Source organism: Nyctereutes procyonoides, unplaced genomic scaffold (genome assembly GCF_905146905.1).
Source record: "Nyctereutes procyonoides isolate TBG_1078 unplaced genomic scaffold, NYPRO_anot_genome, whole genome shotgun sequence".
Lineage (NCBI taxonomy): Eukaryota > Metazoa > Chordata > Mammalia > Carnivora > Canidae > Nyctereutes > Nyctereutes procyonoides.
In genome coordinates this window covers 66,922,382-66,946,711 of record NW_026575140.1, presented here as the reverse complement: position 1 = coordinate 66,946,711, position 24,330 = coordinate 66,922,382, and the positions used below count along the sequence as shown (strand labels likewise).

Genomic DNA, 24,330 nt, shown 5'->3' with positions numbered 1-24,330 from the left:
TCCTTTTTCTTCAAGAATCTGGCTTAAAGTTTATCAATTTATTTACCTTTTTGAATAACCAGCTTTGGTTTCATTGATTTTTTCTGTAATCTCTCCTTTCATTTATTTCAACTTTGATCTTTATTATTTTAGTTTTTCTACTAATGTTATGATTTACTCTTTTTCTAGTTCATTTAGTTGTAATACTATTTTTTTGTGATTTTTGGTTCTTGATGTGTACTTGTATTGCTTTAAATTTCTCTCTTAGAACTTTTGATGTGAAAAAAAGAACTTTTGATGTGAATGCATAATTTTAGACCATTGTGTTTTCATTTTCATTTTTTTAAAATTTGTTTTTATGTGTTTTTGATTTCCTGATGAATTTTTGGTTGTCCTATTGGTTGGTTAATAGCTTGTTATTTGCCTTTGACATGTTTGGGTTTTTTTTTTTTTTTTTTTTTTTTTTGTTGTTGTTGTTGTTTTTAAATTCAATTTGCCAACATATAACACCCAGGGCACATCTCATTATGTACTCTCTTTGGTTTTTATTTTTTTCCTTATAATTGATTACTAGCTTCACACTTGAGGCTTGAAAAGATGCATGCTATGCTTTAAGGCTTCTTACATTTATTGAGGCTTGTTTCATGGCCTCACATGTGATCTGTGAGGTAGTGACTATTTCTAATTATCAAACATTCAAGGAAAGGGTTAATGTGAAAAACCAAAGTTAAAGGAAACTCCAAAACTGTAGTATCTTGGGAGTTAAATTTTAAAGAAATGTGGGCAGTTTGGTCACATGTACATTTAAACACTGTGCGATACTACATAGTACAGATTGAAGTTTCGTATCATATACGTAAATCTTGAATTTTTGTTTTTAATTTTAATATAATTAACATATAGTTATAGCTTTATAGTTTCGGGTGTGCATATAGTGATTCAGCACTTCCATACAACACCCAGTACTCCTCACAAGTGCCTCCTTCATCCTCATCACCTGTTTCACCTCGTACCCACCCCCCACCCCTGCCACCCACCTCCCCGCTGGTGCCCAGCATTTAGAGTTAAGAGTCTGTTTCTTGGTTTGCTTCACTTTTTTCCCCTCCCTTTGCTCATTTGTTTTGTTTATTAAATTTCACATGAGTGAACTCATATGGTTTTTGTTTTTCCCTGACTTATTTTGCTTAGCATAATACTTTCTAGCATTATACTCTCTAGTTCCATTCAAGATTTTATTGTTATGGGTGAATAATATTCCATTGTGTGTGTGTATTATATCTTCTGTATTCATCTATCAAGAGACACTTAGGCTGCTTCCATAGTTTGGCTATTGTAAATAATGCTGCAGTAAACACGGGTGCATGTATCTCTTCAAAATAGTGTTTTTGTATTTTGGGGGTAAATCCCTGTAGTATGATTACTGGGTTATTGGGAAGTTCTATTTTTAACTCTTTGAGGAATCCCCATACTGTGTTGCACAGTGAGTGCCCTAGTTTGCATTCCCACCAACAGTGCAAGAGGGTCTCTTTTTCTCCACATCCTCACCAGCACTTCTTGTTTCCTGTGTTACTGACTTTAGCCATTCTGACAGGTGTGAGGTGATATCTCATTGTGGTTCTGATGTGTATTTCCCTGATGATGACTGATGTTGGGCATCTCTTCATATGCCTGTTGGCCATCTGGGTGTCTTCTTGAAGAAATTGCTGTTCGTGTCTTCTGCCCACATTTAAATTGGGTTATTTATTCTTTGGCTGTTGAGTTGTAGAAGTTCTTCATATATTTTGGGTACTAACCCTTTATTGGATATGTCATTTGCAAATATCTTCTCCCAGGTTGTCTTTTGGTTTTGTTGGTTGTTTCCTGTCTGTGCAGAAGCTTTGTATTCTGATGTCCTAAAAATCTATGTTTGCTTTTATTCCCTTTGCTTCAGGAGCCACATCTGGAAAAATGCTATTAAGGCCATTGTCAGAGATATTACTGCCTCAGCTCTGTTCTAGGATTTTCATGGTTTAAGGTCTCACATTTAGGACTTTAATCGATTTTGAGTTTATTTTTGTGTGTGGTGTAAGAAAGTGGTCCAGTTTCATTCTTTTGCAGGTAGCTCTCCAGTTTCCTAAACACCATTTATTGAAAAAAGTATTTTTTTTTCCATTGGAAATTCTTTCCTTCTTCAATGAAGATTAAATGACCATATAATTTTGGGTTTATTTCTGGGTTTTCTCCTCTGTTCCGTTGACCTCAAGGATCTCTTTTAGTGCCAGTATCGTATTGTTTCAATTACACAGCTTCGTAATATCACTGGAAGTCTGGAATTGTGATACTTACAGCTCCGTTATTCTTTTTCAAAATTACTTTGGCCATTTGGAGTCTTTTTCAGTTCCATATAAATTTTAGGATTGTGAGTTCTACTTCTATGAAAAATGCTTATTGGTATTTTCTTAGGGATTACATTAAACATGTACATTGCTTTGGGTAGTATAGACATTTTAACAATACTTGTTATTCCAAGCCATGAGCATGAAATGTCTTTTCATTTGTTTGTGTCATCTTCAATTTCCTTCATCAGTGTTTATAGTTTTCAGAATAGGTCTTTTACCTCCTTGGTTTAGTCCTAGATATTTTATTATTTTTGGTGCAATTGTAAATGGCATTGTTTTCTTAATTTCTCTTTGGGTTGCTTCATTATTAACGTATAGATAATTAACAGATTTCTGTTTGTATCCTGTGACTTTACTGATTTATCAGTTCTAATAGCTTTTTGGTGGTCTTTAAGGTTTTCTATATTTGCATCATGTCCTCTGCAAATAGTGGCAGTTTTACTTCTTCCTTAACCAATTTGGATGCCTTCTGTTTCTTTTTCTTGTGTGATTTTTGTGGCTAGGATTTTCAGTACTAGGTTGAAAGTGGTGACAGTGGACATCCTTGTCTTGTTTTGGACCTTTGGGGGAAAGCTCTGTTTTTCCCCCCCATTGAATATAATGTGAGCTGTGGGTTTTTCCTGTGTTGAGATATATTCCCTCTAAACCTACTTTGCTGAGGGCTTTTATCATGAGTGGATGTCGTACTTTGTCAAATGCTTTTTCTGCATCTATTAATACGATCATGTGGTTTTTATCCTTTGTCTTATTGATGTGATATAACACATTGGTTGCTTTGCAAATATTGAACCACCCTTGCATCCTAGGAATAAATCCCACTTGATTTTGGTGAATGATTTCTTTTAATGCATTGGTGGACTCAGTTTGCTAGACTTTTGTTGAGGATTTTTGCATCTATGGAGATGTTAGTTTGCTGTTTTCTTTCTCTTTTTTGGTGGTATTTTGATCTGGTTTTGGTATCAGGATGATGCAAGTCTCATAGAATGAACTTGGAATTTTTCCTTCTATATTTCAGAATAGTTTGAGAAGAATAGGTATTAATTCTTCTTTGAATATTTGGTAGAATTCACCTATGAACCTGTCTGGTCCTGGACTGTTATTTACTAGGAGTTATTTTATTACTGATTCAGTCTTCTTGCTGACAATCTGTCCAAATTTTCTTTTTCTTCCTGTTTCAGTTTTGGTAGGTTCTATGTCTCTAGGAATTTATTCATTTCTTCTTGGTTCTAACTTGTTGGCATATAGGTTTTCATAATCTCTGAAAAATTGTTTATATTTCTGTGGTTTTGGCTATTTCCACTTTCATTTGTGAATTTGAGTACTTTCTCTCTCTTTTGATGAGTCAAGCTAGTAGTTTATAAATTTGATTGATCTTTTCCAAGAACAAGCTCCTGGTTTCATTGATCTGTTCTATTGTTTAGTTTCTATATCATTTATTTATGCTCTAGTCTTTATCATTTCCCTTCTTCTGCTAGTTTTAGGTTTTGTTTGTTTTTCTTTTTCTAGCTGTTTTGGGTGTAATATTGAGTTATCTCTTGCTTCTTGAGGAACGTCTGTATTGCTATCAACTTCTCTCTTAGAATTATTTTTACTGTGTCCCAAAGGTCTTGGATCATTGTGTTTTCATTTTTGTTTCTTTCCACATACTCTTTAAATTCCTTCTTTAATTTCTTGATCTATTTGTTATTGAGTGGCATGTTATTTAAACCCCATGTATTTGTGGTCTTTCTATAATTTTTTTCTTGTGGTTGACTTCTAGTTTTATAGCATTGTGGTCAGAAAAGATGCATGGTATGACTTTGATCTTTTTGAATTTTGTTGAGGCTTGTTTTATGGCCTAATATGTGATCTATTCTGGAGAATGTTACATGTGCACTTGACAAGAATGTGTATTCCACTGTTTGAGGATGGAATGTTCTGAATAAATCCATTAAGTCCATCTGGTCCAATGTGTCATTCAACGCCACTCTTTCCTTGTTGATTTTCTGTTTGGATAATCTGTCCATTGATGTAAGTGGGGTGTTAAAGTCCCCTACTATTACTGAATTACTATTGATTAGTCCTTTATGTTTGTTATTAACTATCTCATGTATTTGGGTGCTCCCATGTTGCATGCATAAATGTTTTAATTGTTATATCTTCTTATTGGATTGTCCTCTTTATTATTACATCATGTCCAGGTCTCTGTATAGTCTGTTTTAAGGTCTATTTTGTCTGATAAAATTGTTGCTACTCTGGGTTCCTCTTGAAATGCATTTGCATGATAAATGTTTCTCCATCCCCTCACTTTCAATCTGCAAGTGTCTTTAGGTCTGAGATGAGTCTCTTGTAGGCAGCAAATGGACAGGTCTTGTTTTTTAATTCCCCACCATCATTTTGTATCTTTTGATTGGGACATGTAGTCCATTTATATTCAAAGTAATTATTGATATGTATTTATTGTCCTTTGGCTACAAGTTTTGGCATTTTCTTGTAGTTTTACTCTAATCCTTTTCTTGCTCTTTTATGATTTGCTAGTTTTCTTTAATGATATTCTTGGATTCCTTTCTCTTTATTTTTGGCATATCTATTAGTGGTTTGTAATTTGTGGTTATCACTAGGTTTGTATATATCATCTGCATATAGCAGTCTATATGAAGTTGAGGGTTACTTAACTTTGAATGCATTCTTTATTCCCACCCCTCACCCCCAACACTTTCGGTACATAGTGTCATATTTTACGTCCTTTTATTTTGTGAATCCCTTGACTGATTTCTTACAAAAATACTTAGTTTTACTGCTTTTGTGTTTCCTACTATTCATACCATCACTTAGTCTTTCCTTTTCACTCAGATAATTCCCTTTAATATTTGTTACAGGGCTGGTTTAGTGGTCACAAACTCTTTCCATTTTTGTCTAGGAAACTCCTCATCTCCCCTTCTATTCTGAGTGACACTCTTTCCGAATAGAGTATTCTTGGCTGCAGATTTTTCCCTTTCAGCACAGATACTGTTTGCTAACTGATTTTCTTCCTGAATGTTCTATCCATCAATGTAAGTGGACTATAAGGTCCCTACTTTTATTGTATTACTGTCAACTTCTCCCTTTTTGCCTGTTAATATTTCCTTATGCATTCATTTGCTTTAATACAGGGTGAATTTATAATTGCTGTATACTATTGTTGGATTATTCCTCTGTAATGCTCTTCTTTGTCTCTTTTTCCAGTTTTTATTTAAAAGCCTGTTTTGTCTGATATAAGTATTCCTACCCCAGACTTTTTTCTCTCTTTCATTTACATGGAAGATGCTGACTTTCAATCTGTTTGTTTCTTTAGGTCTGAAGTGAGTTATGGATGAGTCTTTTAAAAATCCATTCTGTCACTCTGTCTTTTGATTGGAGCATTTAAATAAATACATCTAAAGTTATTGCTCTGAGGTTTGCTGGAGGGGAGGCAGCAGGAGGGGGGGAGTTGGGGATGGAGTAACTGGGTGATGGACATTAAGGAGGGCACGCGATGTAATGAACACTGGGTGTTATATTAGACTGATGAGTAATTAAACTCTACCTCCAAAATGAATGATACCTAATATGTTAACTACATTTACATAAAATTTTAAAATGTTATTACTGATAGGTATTTACTTATTGCCATTTTGTTAATTGTTTTCTAGTTGTTTTTGTTACTCTTTTGTCCCTGTTTCTCTTGCTGTCTTGTGATTTATGAGTTTCGTTAGTGTTATGCTTGAGTTTCTTTTTATATTTTGTATATATTTTTACAGGTTTTTGGTTTGAGGTCACCATGAAGTTCATATATAACATCCTAAGTATGTAGCATTGTATATGGAATTGATAATTACTAAAGTTCAAAAACATTCTAGAACTCCAAACTAAATTCAAAAAGATTCACAACTCCATTTTATTCCCAATTCTCTCCAATTCAAAAACATTCAGAACTCCACTTTATTCCCCTCTACATTTTATGTGTATGTTGTCATGTTTTACATATTTTTATTTTGTAGGTCCCTTAACTAATTTTTTAGATATAATTGATTTTACCACTTTTGTCTTTTAGCCTCCAACCTAGCTTCATAAGTGATTGATCTACTCCCTTTACTATATATTTTTTACTCATGAAGTTTTTCTTTTATAATTTTTAAAATAATTATGGTCTTTCCTTTCCACTTAAAGAAGTCCCTTTACCAGTTTTAGTAAAGCTGGTTTAATGGTGATAAATTTCTTTAATTTTTTGTTTGGGAAACTCTATCTTTTCTTCAATTCTGAATAGTAACCTTGCTTGTATAGGTGCTTTTGGTTGTAGGTTTTTTTCCTACCACGCCATTCCTTTCTGCCTGCGCATCTGCTGCTGGAAAATCAGTTGATAGTGTATTAGTTGGCAGGGTTTTTGGTTTTGTTGTACATAACTAGTCGCTTTTCTCTTGCTGCTTTTAAAATTCTCTCTTCATCTTTAATCTTTGACAGTTTAATGATTATATGTTGTAGCGTAAACCTCTCTGCATTCATGTTTTTTTGGGTCCCTTTGTGTTTCATGAACCTAGATGTTGTTTCCTTTTCCACATTAGGGAAATTTCCAGCTCTTGTTTCTTCAAATAAATTTTCTACCCTCTTCTTTTTCATTTTCTTTTCTTTCTGGAACCCCCCAAACATGCATATTCTCTTGATATTTTCCATAATATCCATTAATTTATCATTTTAAAAATTCTCTTTTTCAGGGCACTTGGGTGGCTCAGTCGATTAAGCATCTGCCTTTGGCTCAGGTCATGATCTTGGGGTCCTGGGATTGAGTCCCATGTTGGGCTCTCTGCTCAGAGGGAAGTCTGTTTCTCCCTCTCCCCACTGTTCTCTCTCTCTCTCTCTCTCACTCTCTCACTCTCTTGCTCTCTCTCTCTCCCTCTCCCTCTCACTCTTTCTCTCAAATTAAATCTTTAAAAAGAATTATTATTTTCTTTTTGTTGTACCACATGGGTGCTTTCCATTACCCTGTCTTCCAGATCAGATTCTTTCTTCCACATTCTCTAATATGTTGATATTTGGTTTATTTTTCTTTTTTTTTAATAATAAATTTATTTTTTATTGGTGTTAAATTTGCCAAAATACAGAATAACACCCAGTGCTCATTTTCATTTCAGTTATTCTTCGATTGGTTTATTTTTCATATCAGTTATTCTTCAATTCTGATTGATTGTCTCTTGTTTCCATTTTCTATCTCTTTATTGAAGCTGTCCCTGAGTTCATCCACTCTTGTCTCCAGTTGGGTGAGCATCCCTATTATTATTATTTTTTAAGATGTTATTTATTTATTCATAAGAGAGACACAGAGAGAGGCAGAGACATAGGCAGAGGAAGAAGCAGGCTCCCTGCAGGGAACCCGATGCAGGACTCCATCCCAGGACCCCAGGATCACAACCTGGACCAAGGCAGATGCTGAAGCACTGAGCCATCCAGGCGTCCCAGGTGAGCATCTTTATGACCATTTCTTTGAACCCTTTATTAGATAGGTTGCTTTTCTCTACTTCATTCCTTTTCCTGAGGTTCTTTCTTATTTTATTTGAAGCCTATTCCTTTTTCTTCTTACTTTGCTTGACTTTTTGTGTTTGTTCCTGTGAATTATGTGCATGCAACAGCTACTACTGTTAAATCTGATGGAACGATCTTGTGCATGGGTATCTCATTTGCAGATTTTGTATGTTTGGTGATTTTGGCTAGCTTGGCTGGAGCTGTGGTTGGCATCGCTTGGGGGTCCTGGGGCACTCTGTGCTGGGGCCTATGTGGTGTGATGGCTGGAGCAGACAAGGCAGTGGGCTAGGGCGGTCTCTTGGCTCTCCACACATGGAGTTCCTGGTTGGACAGCTGAAGCTATTTGAGCATGTTTTGGGGGTAGTCTTACAGCTCTCTGCACAGGGTGTCCTGGTAGGAAATGTGAAACCTGAGTGGGTGCAACCTGGGTAGTCCCAGGGCTATCTGCACAGACGGTTCCCTTCTAAGATATGGGAAGCTGAAGTGGGTGCAGGTCAGGGAGGCCCTGAGGTCCTGTGTGCAGGGGACACCCCTGTGGGGTGGCTGGAGTTGATATGGGTGCAGGCTGGAGTTCCCTGGCAGGGTGGCTATAGCCAAGGTAGGTGTGGGTTAGGGGATCCGGGTATATCCCACACATATGGAATCCTGGCCAGATTGCTGAAACCGCGCTGAGTGCCAGCTTGAGGAGGGTGGGGGTGTCCTCGAATGCTCTGCGAGTCCTCTGGAGCTGAACTAGCGTGGGCCTGGGGTGCTCCAGGTTGCTTTGCGCCCGGGTCACTTGGGCGAGACGGCGGTAGCGGTAGTTGGCGCCGAGCAGGGGCGTCCCCCGTGTATCAGTCCGGGGCTGCGCTGGGGGGTTGGCTGCGGCTGCTGTGCCTCGACGCCCGGGCCTCGGGGAGGCGACAGGTCGGCCGTGGTGCCCTGACCTGCTCCCGCGCCGGCGGGGGAAGGGCTGAGCGCACGGGGCGCCCGCCAGGCCCCGGCCCACGCAGGGCCCCGCAGCTCCCGCCGCCGGCACAGTTCCAGGGCTGCAGCCTTTCTCTTCCACTGGTTTTTTTAACTGCATCTTTTTTTTTTCTGTGCCCCAGGGCATCTGGGGCCCGGGGCTGGCGGGGCGGCAGGCTGGGGGCTGGAGCCCGCTCGTGCCGCCGTCGCGGTGCAGGGGCTGCCAGCGGGGGGTGGGGTGGGGGGTGGGAGTAAGGGTGGGTGGGGGTGGGGGGGTGGGGAGGCGTCCTGAAGCTGCAGTTCCTTTCCCAGCTTCGCCGGGGTTGCCGCGAGCTGCAACCCTCCGCTTTACCAGCAGAAAGAGCCAGCGCCGGGCAGAGCGCGCCTCCTCGGGGACAGTGAGCCCAGCAGCGGGGCCGGCAGGGTCGTGTGGGCTGAGCTTCCCGGGGGGGCGGCGACCCCCGACCTGGGCCGACGGGGGTGCTGTTTGCCCCTGCAGGTTAGCAGAGGCGGCCGAGGGGCCCCGGGTGGGAGCCTGGGCCGTGTCCGCGGGCCGCCGCCAGGACCTCCAGAGCCTGGCTGCTGCGTCCCCGATGCGCACGTACCTTCGCAGCCCCCCAGAGCTTCTGGCTGGACCCCGGTGTTCCCTGCACCACCGCCTTGGCCAGGCGGCATTTCCTGCTACCCGCCTGGGAGCTGGCATCACAAGTCTGTGTATCAGGATCCTCCAGAGCCGGCTGCCACCGTCGACTGTCCCCTTTCCCCGGCCCCATGACCACGGCCACCTGGTGAGCCTGTGTCACCAGGCAACCTCCGGCTGGGGAAGGGGAAGAGCAGAGCTGAGAACCTGAACTTTCTGGATGACTGGGAAGCGGGGAGGGTGGGAGGGCAGCATGTGAAGGGCCCCGGGGCTGGTGGAGCCTCGCTGTACTGCCCCCGGGCCACTGGTGGCCTCCAGTCCTGCTCGGGCTGGTCCCGTGCTGCCCGCCACCGGGGTGCCACATGGGCCGTGACTCGGAGCTTGGACTAGCAGACCATGCACTTGCTCTGCGTCTCCCTTGACGGATTCGGGATTCACAGCATTTTGATGCGCGCTGTATTCACGACGTGCAGCCTGCTCTGTCCCAGCCTCGGCCATTCGGTCACATACAAAGCCCTAGGTCCCCGCGGAGTGGGCTGGACGGCCTTTCATGTGGTTCAAATTGGGTTGGCCATCCCCCCCGAATCTTCCACCTGCACATCTGCAAGTTACTCAAATGAATAGTAAGTACAGGTTTGGAAAGTAGAGTGGGGAGAGGAGAGCTCCAGGTGAGGGGCGGAAAAGCCTGTGGCCTGGGACCAGTGTCACGGGCCCGTGGGGGGTGCCGGGTTGCAGGGGGCTGGGCCAGGCTGACAACTTCTGTATTGTACTTCCTGCGCTTTAAGCTTTCTGTCCCTCATTGAGCTGTCCTGGGGAACAGAAGGGCATCTGCTGGGTCACCTAATTAAGCTTGTCTGGCTCTAATCTCCTGCTGAATTTGTGCAAATAGATGGCCTGGGAACTGCAGATGGCAGCTCCTTCGCATGAAAGCTGTTGTGTTTGCAGTGGGCCTCGTAGGAGTCTCCAAGCGCACCCAGGAAGGCTCTGTGCATGAGTGGACATGCTGCCTGTTACTCCCCAGGACCAGAGGGGGCGCTAAGGAGGGACCCAGGAGTCCAGGCTCCAGTCCTGGCCCAGAGGAAGTGTGTCCTTGGCTTCCCAGGCCCTGAGCAGGGAGCCCTGGGCAGCTGGTTGGTCTGTGGCCTGGGCTGGTGCCACCAGACAAACCTCAGGACAGCCGATCTCGGGCGATCTTTCCCTCCAACCTGAGTGGACCCCTCGTCAGGACGACTAGGGCTGTGACAGCAGAGCAGTGAATGCGAGGGGGTCTCCTGAAGTGCAGACACAAGCTCATGTCCCGCTTTTCCTAGCCTCCCCTGCCCTCGCTGAGGTCCTGGCACGGAGGTCACTCCTAAATGTTTGCACAATAACCGCGTGGAGGATGACCACGGGCACCCCCAATGCTGTCTTGCAGCACAGTGAACAGAAAAGGGAATTTGAGAAGAAGAGGAATTTCTCTTTGAGCAAGTGCTTTATTTATTTATTTTTAAATTTTATTTATTTATTCATGAGAGACACAGAGACACAGGCAGAGGGAGAAGCAGGCCCCTTGCAGGGAGCCCGATGTGGGACTCGATCCCAGACCAGGATCACACCCTGGGCCGAAGGCAGACGCTTAGTGCTGAGCCACCCAGGTGTCCCCGAGCAAGTGCTTTGTCCTTTCTGAGTCTTAGTCTTCTCATTTCTAAGAAGTGGCAATGTCTGGGGCAAAGGACTGTGGTTTAACCAAACTGTGGTGCTGGGCCCTCAAATGTGAGTGGTCTCCCCACCAACCCTCTCCAAATTTGAGGGCAGCAGTTAGTTATAAACTAGGAGCAAATGACCAAAGGGGGAAAAATCACCCAATTTGATGAGACGTTTTCCCAGATCTGTGCCTGGTCCAGCTGAGCCACCAACCGAAGCACATGCTGCTCTGTCCAGATTGGCCCTGGGGTTCCCATCGGGAGGGACTGACGTCCCCTTCCACTCAGGTCAGGGGGCAGGGGTGCAGACGGCGGCATCTTCAGGGACCTGGGGTGGGGGAGCGGTAATGCCATCCCTGACCTACTGGGCTGTGAGCTTCCAGAAGCTTTGCCCTCTGTGTTCTCCTTATTTTTGTTATTCCATTACTTTCCTATTAGGATCCATAGAAGAGTCTTTAGGAGGCCTCGCAGTGGGGGGTAGCATGGAAATAGGGTGCCAAGAACTCTTTCAACGGGTTACAGTGCCATTCCTGAAGTAGACGCCACCACTGGGATCGTCCCAGGACCCTGTGGGAGTCGGAACTCTGGCACAGCAGAGCTGTATGCAGCGCAGCTGCGCAGGGCCAAGTGCTCGAAGGTGAACATCAGGAAACGGCCGTGTGTTTACACACCCAGCATTTACAGAGTCACGAGGTGGACTCACGCGTGGACCTGCCTGTGCACGGGGTCTAGCTCAGCACTCACAAGCCAGCGGGTGAGGCTGCCCAGCTCTGCACAGGGTGCAGGTGGTGGGACTCCGTCTCCAGGGGCCACGGGGCTGGGGGTGCTGGTGGGGGGTTGCACATAGGAATGCAGTTTTTCAAAGGTTGCTTTAAAGCTCTTAGAGCCGAGCAGCACCCGGGTGGCTCAGTTGGTTGAGCACTGGACTCTTGATTTTTGGCTCAGGTCATGAACTCAGGGTCGTGGGATTGAGTACCACACTGGGCTCCCTGCTGCGTGTGGGGCCTGCTTAGTATTCTCTCTCCCTGTCTCCCTCTGCCCCTCCCCTGCTTGCATGTGTGCGTGTGCTTGCTCTCTCTAAGAATAAATCTTTAAACCAGTATCTGAGGCTGAGGTACAAATGCTGGTTAAGTACATATGTCCTGCTAATAAGAGACCCAGGGATAGGGATTTTGCTGCTGTTTCCATCTCCTTTTCCCCAGCATTACCTAACTCATCAGGTTGTATGAATCCTTTTTCTGTAGACAAAGGAGCGAGGTGGGGAAGGACTAAGCTACTAGCACTAGTCCACAGGGTAGCTTCCTTGGATGCTCAGTCCCACCTCTCCTGCCTATAGACTATGGAGTTGGAATGTGCTGCGTTCTCTGCCAACTGCAGCTGAAGGGCGTAGTTAAATCTACTGACGGAGGGGAGATAAATTACCTAAATCCAGATCCTAGGCCAAGAGCTTAAGGTGGGGGGGGGGGGGTGGAGGAAGGAAACACCTGACAGATGGTGATTTTAGTAAAACAAAACCAAAGAAGCAAAATGAAAAACTGAAAAACAATGAAGGAAAAAAACTCCTCTCTGATCTGGAGATAAAAGTTTCTTAGACATGGACACAGAACATGAATTTGCTACATCATGAAGATCAGTAGCCCATTTTGGATTTGTGACTACGTATGAAGTAAGAGTATTTTCAATTCCCAGTTGGGTATAAAATAAGGGAAGCGAACCTACTTAGATGAGGCATTAGTAGGATTGTAGGCTTGATTCATGCTAAGAGGGGTGCAGGAAATGAGACCCGTACAATGGGGACCTCATTGGGCCACCAGATGACACAGAAAGACTTCAGGGGCTTAGGTTAATCACTGGTGGGAAATTGGTAAGGAATGACTAGTTGTCTTTGGCCCTTAATTCCAATTTTCATATGAATTCATTTGGCTCCAACACACTGGTAAGGAACACGTGTGCATCCGTGAAGACTCCTGTTCTGAACCACTGAAGGCAGGCGAGCCCCGGGCCTGGAGGAAGGGGCCCTCGATTACTTAGCATCTGTGCTGCTGCAGGAGGTCCATTTCCTCACAAAACAAAAACAAACCACCATAAAAAAAAAAAGTTTTTAATTTTTTTTTCTTAGTGGTGGAATCACATCACTGTTTCGATATGGATTTCCAGTAAGTCTAAAGTACTGCTTTTTGGAGTCATAAAAATTCCATCACAGAAACACACAGAACAGACAGAGGATAAAGAGAATCACATCAGTATGCCAGATGGTTGTTCTAAACGTTCTTTACCTTATTTTCCTATAAGAGAAGTTTGAGGGGCCAAATTGGAGATTCTATCAGCACAGGACTATGGTTTGGGGGTGAAGGGGACAACCACCTCATGGGAAAAGAGGAGATCAGTGATCTGGTTCACTTGCAGGCTTGGTTTAGGTCTCTGAGGAGATCTGTGTGTTTGTGGGTATTTTGTATTAGCTAGAAATGCATAATTTCAAAAAAACCCAAGAAAATCTAAAATATACACTGTATAAAAACAAGCCACTGCTTTTCAAGGTTTTTTTTGTTGTTGTTGTTGTTTTCCCCTTGAGACATAAGCTGCTTTAAGTAAGAGAGAGGTCAAATGCTTTAATGGACAACAATTTTTCATCTGAAAAATTTCATCTCATACACACAACTGGCAGATTTGGTACATGGTTTAAAAGTGAAGTTTTACAAATTTTATCAAACTAAATTAAAAGATGCACAGACTGTTCAAAAATTGTTTAATTGCCAAATGGTCAAAACTTTAAATTGTTTTTTAATCTTAAGACTAGGGACCATAGGGAAAAAGCTACTCCTAACACATCTCGGTGTTACTGTAACAAAGTAAAAAGCAGCTTAACAGATGGCATTAGGGGGGCGGGGGAAACCAAAACCCTTTTAAACAGTAAACACTATTAAAAGCTAGAGCTGTATTCCATTTGTAAAAGAAAGGATATCTAAAGTGTATGGTGATGTTCAAAACTATTTAATGTTCTTGTGGAAATAATGTTAACACAATTTATAAAGCACTGTGAATGAACACGCTCAGCAGTGTGTAGTTCCAATGAATTTAAAATCACACATGATCATGTTAAGAATATCATTCATCAAGGATCGTCCTAAGGCATCTAAAAAGATCTATACTAAAGGTCTGGACAGAGAAAGCCGGGATACGCTTGGTTTCTTATAAAGAATCACAAATACAGCAAATGCACGTTATAGCTACAATTATACTAGTCACAATTTTTAATCTTACAGAATAAAGCTATAATATGTGAAATTACAATATATTTATCTTCTTTAAAACCATTTTTAAAGAAGGGCACATCTGTCTTTTTTTTTTTAAGTCAAAAAACCAGAAAGATGTAACTGACAGATGCAGTCTTTAAAATATTTTGTGGCTAATTACATGCTAATTTTCAAGATACAACAGAATTTTTGGTCCATGAGGCCCTTAAAAAACTAAATGTAGGTAAGGTATTCCCATCTTATCAATAGAAATACAAAGTTCATGAAAAAATTTCAATACTTATTAAAACATCTGTTGACAGAATGCTTTTTTTTCGTGTGTGCGGTTTAACATTAAGAAATATCTCTAGTAAGTGATGGACAGGATAGAATAAACAAGTAAATGAGGATGCTTTAGTAGGACCGTCTCGCAATCCTCTTTTGAAGGTGGTCAATAAATAACACGGTCTTTGAATGTCAACCGAACTACAGTTCTTAGTTCTTCTACGAACACATTCGTACCAGGGCTTAGGGCTTAATAATCCTGGGTTTTCCCCCCCTGGGACAGGGCTGCGAGGACTCCAACCACCAGCCCCGCTGGCCCGCTGCCTGTTCCTGTGAGTAGAGGCCTTTGCACATGGCTCACTCAGCCTCTTGTCTGTGGCTGCTCTGGTGCTACGTGCAGAGGTGAGCAGGTGACAGAGACCAGATGCTTCTCAAAACTCGGACTGGTTATGCCTGACCCTTCACAGAACAGGTCTGTCAGCCACTGCCCTAGGAGTCTCGCAGGCCAATCTGAAATATCGCATGTTCTCTACTACGAGCTCTGCTTTTTCTTACGCTAATGCACGTGTGTAGTTCATGGGTTTTACACTTCGTTTTATCCGTGGGTGTATACCTAGGAAGCTCATCTTGAGGAAGTAAGTCGGAGAGCAAAAATGAGAATGAAAACAAATATACCTTCGGGTCAGTGCCCGTAAATTGGGGGAGGGGCGGGGGGGACAGCTCGAGAGTTTTCAAAACACACACACACAGGTATCCAGAGCCATAGCTAACCTATCACAAACTAATAGCTACAACATAATCAAAGTATATTTGTTTATAAATATATTACTGTCCATATACATAGATACATCCGTAAAAGACATGTTAAATAATTATCTGTATAATCAATACTACTTTTTTTTGTGTGTTTTAAAATGACACATTCTATTAAAATTATCAAAATAACTCTTTAAAACCAGGAATAAAACCATCGAAGAGTTGCTTTCCATTCAGGTGGTTCTAAAATCTTATCGTTGGTCATCCAGACTCCAGTCTTGGTCATCCACAACTCAAACATAGTTCAATGAAGGGAAGTTCAGCCACCAAAAGCGTAACACCCTCTCCTGTTTTTAATACTTCATGACAAATACGTAGGCATGTATGTATGTATATATACATATAAAATGCTTTTTTTAAAGTTATATTACATATTCTCATCAAGGAAACTTCATAAAAGCACAAAGTTCAAGTTTCTACCAGTATCACACATTTTATACTGGTGTGCATTTCTTTCAAATGTTGAGGTCAATGACAAACTCTATCAGGATACAGAGATATCAACAGATGGGAAACGTACGTGCAGGGAGGGAACCGTGAGGGCCAGGATCTGGCCAGCTGGCTGCTACTCCCTCTGTAGTAAGACACAGAGACAGTGCACCGGCTCCTTGCTGGGGAAAGGACAATCAACTGTCAACTATTCAGGGGCAGAATAATCCAATCTGAGTTTTTTCTCTCCTATTGGTTGACCACTCTGGGCAGTTTCTCTACTAACACCTCCCTCTCCAGTTATCTGTGAGTGAATCTGGTAAAAGACAGGATTAAGGTGAAAGTTTTGGCTACAATGAAGGTTTGGGATCAGCTATGGATTTAATTGAATGGTGGATCCTTTTACTTATTGCTTTAGAGAATGAAGAATTTGCTGTGTCTAAAGCCTGCCAAATATCTCATTCTTAAGCTCTGAAAGCAACATGGGTGCTTAAAAAAAAAAAAAAAAAAAAAGAAAAGAGAGGGGGACAAACTGTCCTCTTGACATAAAAAAACTGCTATTTCTTAACTCACAATTCATTATACTGAAGGATTTCAGTGTGAGTAATTCAGAGCTATTCACTTCAGGACAGGTAGTGGCAAGCTACACTATGTTCCATGGTCTAAAATCCATGAAGCAGTAACAGACAAGTTTGCTAAAAACACGAGAACATCAAACTAAAAGTCTGATACACATTTCGCTGAAGATCTCATTTAAATAAGTTTAGTAATGTTTGGCAGACTCTTCAGATAGTGAAAATGCTAACATTAAGAAAATGCGAGCGAAATCTACAATTTAAAAAGGATTTCATACTTTAAAAAAAAGGCTTAAAACATGACTAAAATAAAAGGTACTCCACATCTGTAACCCCCCCCCTTTTTTTTTGGCACTCACTTAGCTTCTACACTTAAACTTGTTCTACAGATAGTGACCGACGAAATCAAGGAGAACAGATTCACAAGCGAGTAGGGTCACACCCGGACACCACTCGGGATGGTTTGTGTCACCATCTGTATTGTTTCTGGGTACAGATAAGGGCCACACTCACCTCAAAAACAACAGCAATAATTGTGTAGAACACCACTTTCCTGAATTAAGTTTGCTGAACACGGTTCAGATTATTGGATATGTCAATATGCACAATGCCTTTTAGAAGCATTTACTGTATACCCAAATCCTACTTCATGCAACACACAGTGTCACACAAGTAGTGAAAATGTTATCCTAGTCAAAGGTGCTTGGACATTATTTTCAGGCAGCATTTTACCTTTATTTTTAAGTTCTCACTAGGTAAGTTTTAGGAGAAAGAAAATGCCAATAAATGTATTTAATATATTTTAATATATTCTATAAAACTAAGACAGACAATTTTATTTACCTAAATCGTTACTTTTATTTTTCTACCCTATCCTAGACCTCAATTTCACTTTAAAATTTTGTATTTAAATAAGGGATAAAATGTTGCCCAAAAGTCTAATCATAGTTACACATTTGTGTTTTCACTAGATCTACAAATCAAAATAGTTCTTATAGTTAAAAAGATACAATTTGTATCAACAGTAAAAGGTACTTTCTGGCTTTTCAGGGCTTTACTTCAAACTGTAGCATGTTAGAATGGTCAGAACACCCAGGGCATCGGGGCAGACGACAGAGACAGATCAGGATGTCTGTCACGTGAAGGAAAATTCAAAGCCTGGAGGCAACTGTGAAGGTCATGTGAAGCACACACGACTGTCTGCCACTCAATGCAAGGTCTGTCTTCTGAGGACAAAAATGAATTCGCATCTAGCAAAACCCATGACTTTGAAACCAGAAATATCCCTTACTAATACTAGAACAGACTTTAGTCTGTAGCTAAAACTACACTATTTGTGGCAAGAATCTGGCCTTAATAATATAACAGGCCCCTCAAAAACTACCTTCAGGAAAATGGAAAATATACAGTATCTTACAAACATTTTAAGTTACCACTGACAACGCCTCCACCACCATTCCTATAGTGCAGTATCAATAACTTTTGCATATCCTCAACACATAAACCCACCTCAGGCCAGCCTTGATAAATAGCAGGAAAGCTAAAGAGTATATTAAATATAAAAGTTGCATTGAGAATAATTAGATTCATTAAAAACAGGCAAGGACTGTGAAAGGGTTCTTTTATCCAGTATTGTTGTGCCCCGAAACAAAAAAGACAAACACGTTAAAAATACAGGTTAACGAGAATCTAGGAATTCAATTCCATTTCTACCGTCTAGAAGCACATCATAGCTGGATAACAAAGCTCTAAACTGGAACAGTTACGGCTTTTGCCTTATTCGTTAAGGAAAAAAAAATGGAAACAATTTTTTTCCATTGATTGCATCTGCTTTCCTTTAAATCAACCATATTAAATTAACTAAATTACCTAACAGGAAAAAAAAAATCCCAACAAAAATAAAACAATGAAAAGTGCCATATTGTAAATCATTCTAATATAGACTGTTACCCATTTCCGTATAAACTGGTAACTTACATTTTGTTTAAAATATAAAGTCAGTGCTGTAGTATATCTTTGTTTCTATAAATAATGATTATAGCACAAAGAAGCCCACTTTCCCCAAATAAAAATAACTTAAAAAGCTGTAAAAGATTCCAATTAAGCTTGGCTTGAAAAAATAGTCGGCTAGGGTCTAGTCAAATGTTCGACATTCTGAAAGTATTGTAATTGCTCGCAATTGATAGACAAACACCAAGGTAATAAAACACGAAACAAGGATAAAAAGTGCTGCATATAAACCCCTGATGCACCAAAGATTAATATCAAAGATCACAGAGACATCTAATAAATCAAACTGGAAAAATTTCCAGCCAAGGAGAGAGCTTTTAAAAAGGAAATGTTTAAAAAAAAGTTTGAAGGTAAAGCAATCCCGTGATACTTCCACGCTGTGGGGCTCTACGTACAGGTTCCATGATACAGTATTTCACATAAATGGATACTATTTAACCTCCTTGCCGCGAAGGAGATGACATGTGCTATTGTAGCAAACCTCCCTCAGCATTTGAGCTGAACGAAAGAACGACTCCACACCACGAAGATGCATCGTCCGTCAGTAGCCCAGCTGGGACTTCTCCACGAGGATGGCGGCGGCCAGCTGCTGGGCGTCCGTCACGTGCGGGTTCCTCTTCATGACCGTCCGCACCAGGTCGGCCGGGAAGATGTTGCACAGGTTCACGTAGACCTTCTCGCGGTCGTCCTGGTACCGGGGCGGCTCGGGTGGCGGCGCGCAGTACGGGCCGCGCCACGCGGGCTCCGGGCGCTCGGGCAGGCTCTGGAAGGCGAACGGCTCGTAGCCCGGCTGCGTGGAGCTGTCCGGCAGCGAGTAGGTGTGCCGGTAGCCGTAGGCCGCCTCGGGCGCGAACGCCGGCCTCTCCCAGCCGCCTGGGCCGTCGGGGCCCGAGTAGGGCTTCCTGGGCCGGGACGGGGAGCCGTCGTACAGCCGCGAGTCCGACACGCTGTCCAGCCGGGTGGCCAGCAGCGAGCGGCCGAGGCGCGGTGCCTTGGGGTGCGTGGCGCCCGGCGGGGACGGGTAGTCGCCGGGGCAGCTGGAGCGGGCGCCCGCCGCCGGGTGCGGCAGGTGCACGGCCAGGTGCGCGAGGGGCGGCTTGGGGTGGTACTTTGGTTCTTCGTGACTGTAGCTTTGCACTCTAGCTAGGGGGTCGTGGAAGTTCTGCAGGAAGGGCTGGGAATTAAGGCGGCTGTGCGGGTGCACGTGCTGACATTTCAGGCTCTCTTCCAGCTGTGGGTCGGGCGAGCTCACGTACGAGCGGTCGTTGTAGCCCACGTAGGAGTCGCTGCTCCCGCAGCTCATGCTGCCCTCGCTGCTGCAGTCGGAGGCCACGGAGCTGACGCGGTAGTCCGTGTCCAGGGAGAAGCGCCTCTCGGGGCTGCGCGGGCCTGAGATGCTCAGATTCGAGTAGGCGTTCAACATGGAGTAATACCCGATGTCGACGGGCGAGTCACATTTGGGGTACTGTTCGTAAGGCATTGGCGTTCCGTGATTTTTGGTTGCCATCATCATTGGAGGGTACTGTCCCTGTGGTCTTTGATCCTGAGCTGGGAAATGAACTCCAGATGGAAGGCCGTTGCTTAGAGATGTAGTGCTTTGGGGTTTTGCAGTGGAAGTCGCCGGGATGCTCACCAATGAGGGGACAGACCTGGTTTCCAGTTTGTTTTTGGTGGGAAGCTTTTCTTCGAGGTCCTGGTAGACTTGGGTCCGTATGCTTGGATCTGACTGCCTCTTGGGAGCACCCCGCTTGACATCTGAAGTGCTGTCTGCTTTCGTGCTGCAGGGAACGCTGTTGCTTTTGACCAGCCCGCCTTCGTTGGAGGTCTTGGCCGCTGTGTTTCGAGACATGGCCCGAAGCTCGTCGGCCACTGACCTCTGTGGCTGGCTGCCCCTCTCGGGATGGTAGTATTTGCACTTGTGTCCGTACGTACACTTCTTTCCTACGGAGAGGGAGATCAGTTAGGCAAAGGAGCACACTACCAGACCCCGGCAGCTTGGGTTGGCATGACTATTTCAACCTGTGGGCGAGGCCAGGGCAGAGGCAGGGGTACGACCCTCGCTCTGGAGACGAGCCCCTCTCAGCCGCCCCACTGCCGGGCTCCCGGGAGCAGCGAACACATAGGCCGAGTGATTGAGTCCCCTTCTGAGGTCTGGGTGGGCACCCCATGTCCTCAACTCCTTCCTGCCATGCTCTTCCCTCATGGCTTCATAACCGGGTAGGACATTCTGTCCTAAAGAGCAAAACGAGCTGTTGGAATGCAGTAAACTCATGCCAACCTGACTTGTTTCTAGTTGGAAGGACTCCAGGTGTTTTTACCTGCTTGACAACTAACTTCACAAAGAATTAGCTCAGTTTTTGGAGCTAACCACGTTTTAACTCTGGGAAGTGCATTTGCATCGAACACGATTAGGTAAAAATAATTCACCTCCCCCCTCACTCCCACCCCCACCGCCCCACCCTGCCCATGGTTGTTTTCTTAAATCTCATTACAATCAAAAGAACCACCTACTATGCCATCCAAAATTTAAAATGTTTATTTTTATCAACAAAAGTTTAACAACGTACTGTGTTCTAAAGGCAAATATTAAATACTTATAAGGAAAGTTACCGTATGGACAAGGCTGCTTTTTGTGTTCAGGAACAATAGGTTTCTTCCTCAGAAAATTATCCAGGCTTGGGCCATGTCTGCCGAGAGGGTCGTCAGGGGGCATGAACCTGTCATGGATATAATACAAAATATATCTAAGTAGGAGCTTGATAATTTAATTCTGAAGACAGAAGGGAGAACTTGATTCACTCTAAGGTCTTTAAAACATTTTTAACAAATATTCTGGTTCAGCGTTTATGGGGTAAAAAATAACAGTACGCAGAATTTTCTTAACGGACACAAGTAAACTGTGTCAAGCCGAACCTGTACTGGTTTTAACTCAAGTAAGTTTTGAGCCTTGTATGTTCTCATTAATTCTTTCTTCCTGTCAGTCTTGGGATTTTGTAAGAACTTCAGAAAACCATACGATTCTGTGTTAAGAGGGTTTGGTGAGCCTCGACCACGTCCAGCAGTAAGGGTGAGTGAGGAGCAGTGACAGGAACGTGGACACCAGCCACATCCCGTTCCGGGCTGAGGCCCTGCGTAGCCTCTCTCCTTTCTTCCTGACAGTGGGCCTTTGAAGTATTAGTTTTTGTAGATTAATACGCTTTCCTAATTAAGTGACTTTGATCTAAGTTCACAGGGCACAGTTGAGATTCTAAGTCGAACCCCACAGCCCCATTCTCTTTGCTCCTCAGCAGAGAGATGGAAAAAATCTCATGAACACAGGAATTCATGGCATGTAGCATAACAGAAGTTATAACTGAAGAGCTCTATTACTTGTTATGTCACTGTTGGAACTTGAAACGGGCCATGCAGTTACCCAGGAAATGTGAACGATGTTGTATGAACCCCTAAGGGAGTGTCAGGTGGCTAAGAACACTTAGCAAATATGCTGTTTAATATCAGAACAATGCGGCAACATTAAAAACAAGAGGCACTCAATCCTATAATCTTAACTACAATTATTTCGTGTATGTGTTGCATTTTAGTTATTTCTGTATGCATAAGCATTTCACACAGATATGATTTTGTGCTTTGTCTTTTTAACAAATAAATTTCCATGTTCCTCAATAGCTTTCGTATTAATAATGCTGAAGAGCTGATGAATATTCCACTAGATGCAGAGCGGCTTAACTGGTTTCTCTATGGTACCTATAGCTGCCTCTAATTCTTGCAATAATAAGTATTACGGAAATGAACATATCTGGTCTTTTTTCCTCAGGATATATATCCGAAGAAAGGAGATGGGCCTGAGAGGGTCTACATATTTCCAAGGCTTCTGCTAACCCAAGCCAAACTATTTCACAAAGATGTATTAAACTACATCTTTAACAGAACAAGGCACAGGCAAAAATATTTTTGTGAAATAAATGGGTGAAAAAATATGTTCTCTGTACATTTAGTTTGCATTTTTGTCAACAGGTGAACTTTCCCACCTATCTGTGGGCTTTATTTATTTCTCAGGAGACCTGCTTTTTATCGTTATCCGTCCATTTATCAATTTCGTCATGAATAGAGTCTTACCATTGGTATAACATTAAAAAAATCCTGTATTTAAAATATATACTTAAGTGATCAAGGCTCTAAGCAGATTTTGAAAGGCCATGTTTTGAGGGTCAGCAGGTTCAAATCTGTGTCCTGTGAAGATGGGGAATGTCCCGGTCTGTTCTGACAAACTTGCCCTGTTACTGCCTTCTGCTGCAGGGGCCTGGCACTCACATGTGGCTTCCTGAGGCATCGCTCCACACTTTTCCTGACTCCCACTGAGGATCAGAGGAGATATCAGTTGTGGGAAGAAATGTGTCTTAGGTCTGGTCAGTGGCAGGTGGAGACAGGGCTCCTGTGGCAGCTGCCAGGGATGGCCACGTTGGCAGGGAAGCAGTATCACTGGTAAGTATATGGTTTCATGGTTTCACTTACTTGTCATTGACAAATGAGTACATTAGCAGTCGCTCATCTATGAACTTCTTCCACTCTGGTTTCTCATTGGCCAGATCCCTGTAGTTGTCATTGGACACAATGATCCCATCTGACTCAAAAGCCAGCTTCACGATGAACCTGTCGTCGTAGCACACCACCCGCCTCCCCTGCACTCGTCGTGATGGCGTGAACACTAGGATTTTCTCCTTCTCTAATTTACGCAGAATTTCTTGATCTGCAAGGACGATCGGGGTAGAATTTCAGCAGTAAGTACAACAGGATACACAAAGTAACTTTCATACAACGTGAGCTTTTATAATAGGAACTGGATTTATGCAACCATTTAATTAGGGATTATGATTTACAGTTTGTAGATAGAACACATTTTTAATTCCCAGTATTTTTCCTTGAGGATTGCAATAATAAAGCCTATATAAACAGCCCCCAAAGTAATTAAAAGCTGATTTAAAACTTTAACAGAATAAAACGCCATTTGCTCAGTTATGTTTTTCATTCCGTAAGGTTTTGCTGGAGAGCTGGAGCCCTGCAGGACGGCACACACACAGCCATATGCCCAGCGCACCACCATTCGGACAGAGCAGTGGTGCTGGGCTCAGGTGTGTCCTCCCTGCCAACCCCGTTTATTTTGTAGTTCTGTTTTTTGCCTAGTGGATGTGATGGGGGAGAGTCCGAGGAGCACCAGAAGTAGTTGAGGTAGCAAGGGGAAGAGTCTTATGATGTGCAAGCTTCACATAGGAGGCAGGGAAGTCAGAACTGTTGTTACAGATGTGATCAGTGTGTGTTTTGTGTCCTTGGCCGTGAAACGTGTGGCAGAAATGCAAGCATCCTCATGGGCTGGACTGCGAGAAGAAAAGAGGTGAGAAATGATTAGAGGGGAAAGCTGCCACAGACAGAATAAAGGTAGGCACAGGAATGCTCTTTTGGCTTCTGTTGGCATATTCTTATAGCACTTGGTAACTCTGACTTGTTTAGTGGGCTTTATAAAAAAAAAAAAGGTGCTGGAGTTCATATTTTCATGAATGGTAAAAAATCTCTCATCATCCCTTCTTCCTGCTGTGCCTCTTCCACCTCCTATCTTCCTACCGTTGTACATTCTGGCCCGGAGTCATGATGCCATAATTAAAATTAAAAAAGGCTACTTTTTCATGTTGAACTGGAATTGCTAAGCTTTAAAAAAACTCTCTCTGGTGACCAGATATGGCCTGCCTGTGCTGTGGTATGTCAAGCATCCATCGACACTGAGATTAAGAATGACCTCTCCTCACAAAGGAAATCTGCAAATCAGGTAAGCAAGGGTTGTGATCGCCACAA

The 24,330-nt window shown here is 43.0% G+C and overlaps 1 protein-coding gene across 4 annotated transcripts in view; it reads right to left on the bottom strand.

Moving 5' to 3' along the window:
- Positions 1 to 13,727: 13,727 nt before the first annotated feature.
- ZC3H12C (zinc finger CCCH-type containing 12C) overlaps positions 13,728 to 24,330 on the bottom strand; it is a 76,197-nt gene continuing 65,594 nt past the window's right edge. For all 4 annotated transcript variants that reach the window (XM_055306397.1, XM_055306398.1, XM_055306399.1 and 1 more), the window contains 3 exons: positions 22,999 to 23,233; positions 21,097 to 21,203; positions 13,728 to 20,427 (listed from right to left, as the gene is read on the bottom strand). In XM_055306397.1, coding sequence (XP_055162372.1) covers positions 19,028 to 20,427; positions 21,097 to 21,203; positions 22,999 to 23,233 — 1,742 coding nt within the window. In that variant the 3' untranslated portion in view covers positions 13,728 to 19,027. The remainder of the gene's footprint in view (positions 20,428 to 21,096; positions 21,204 to 22,998; positions 23,234 to 24,330) is intronic.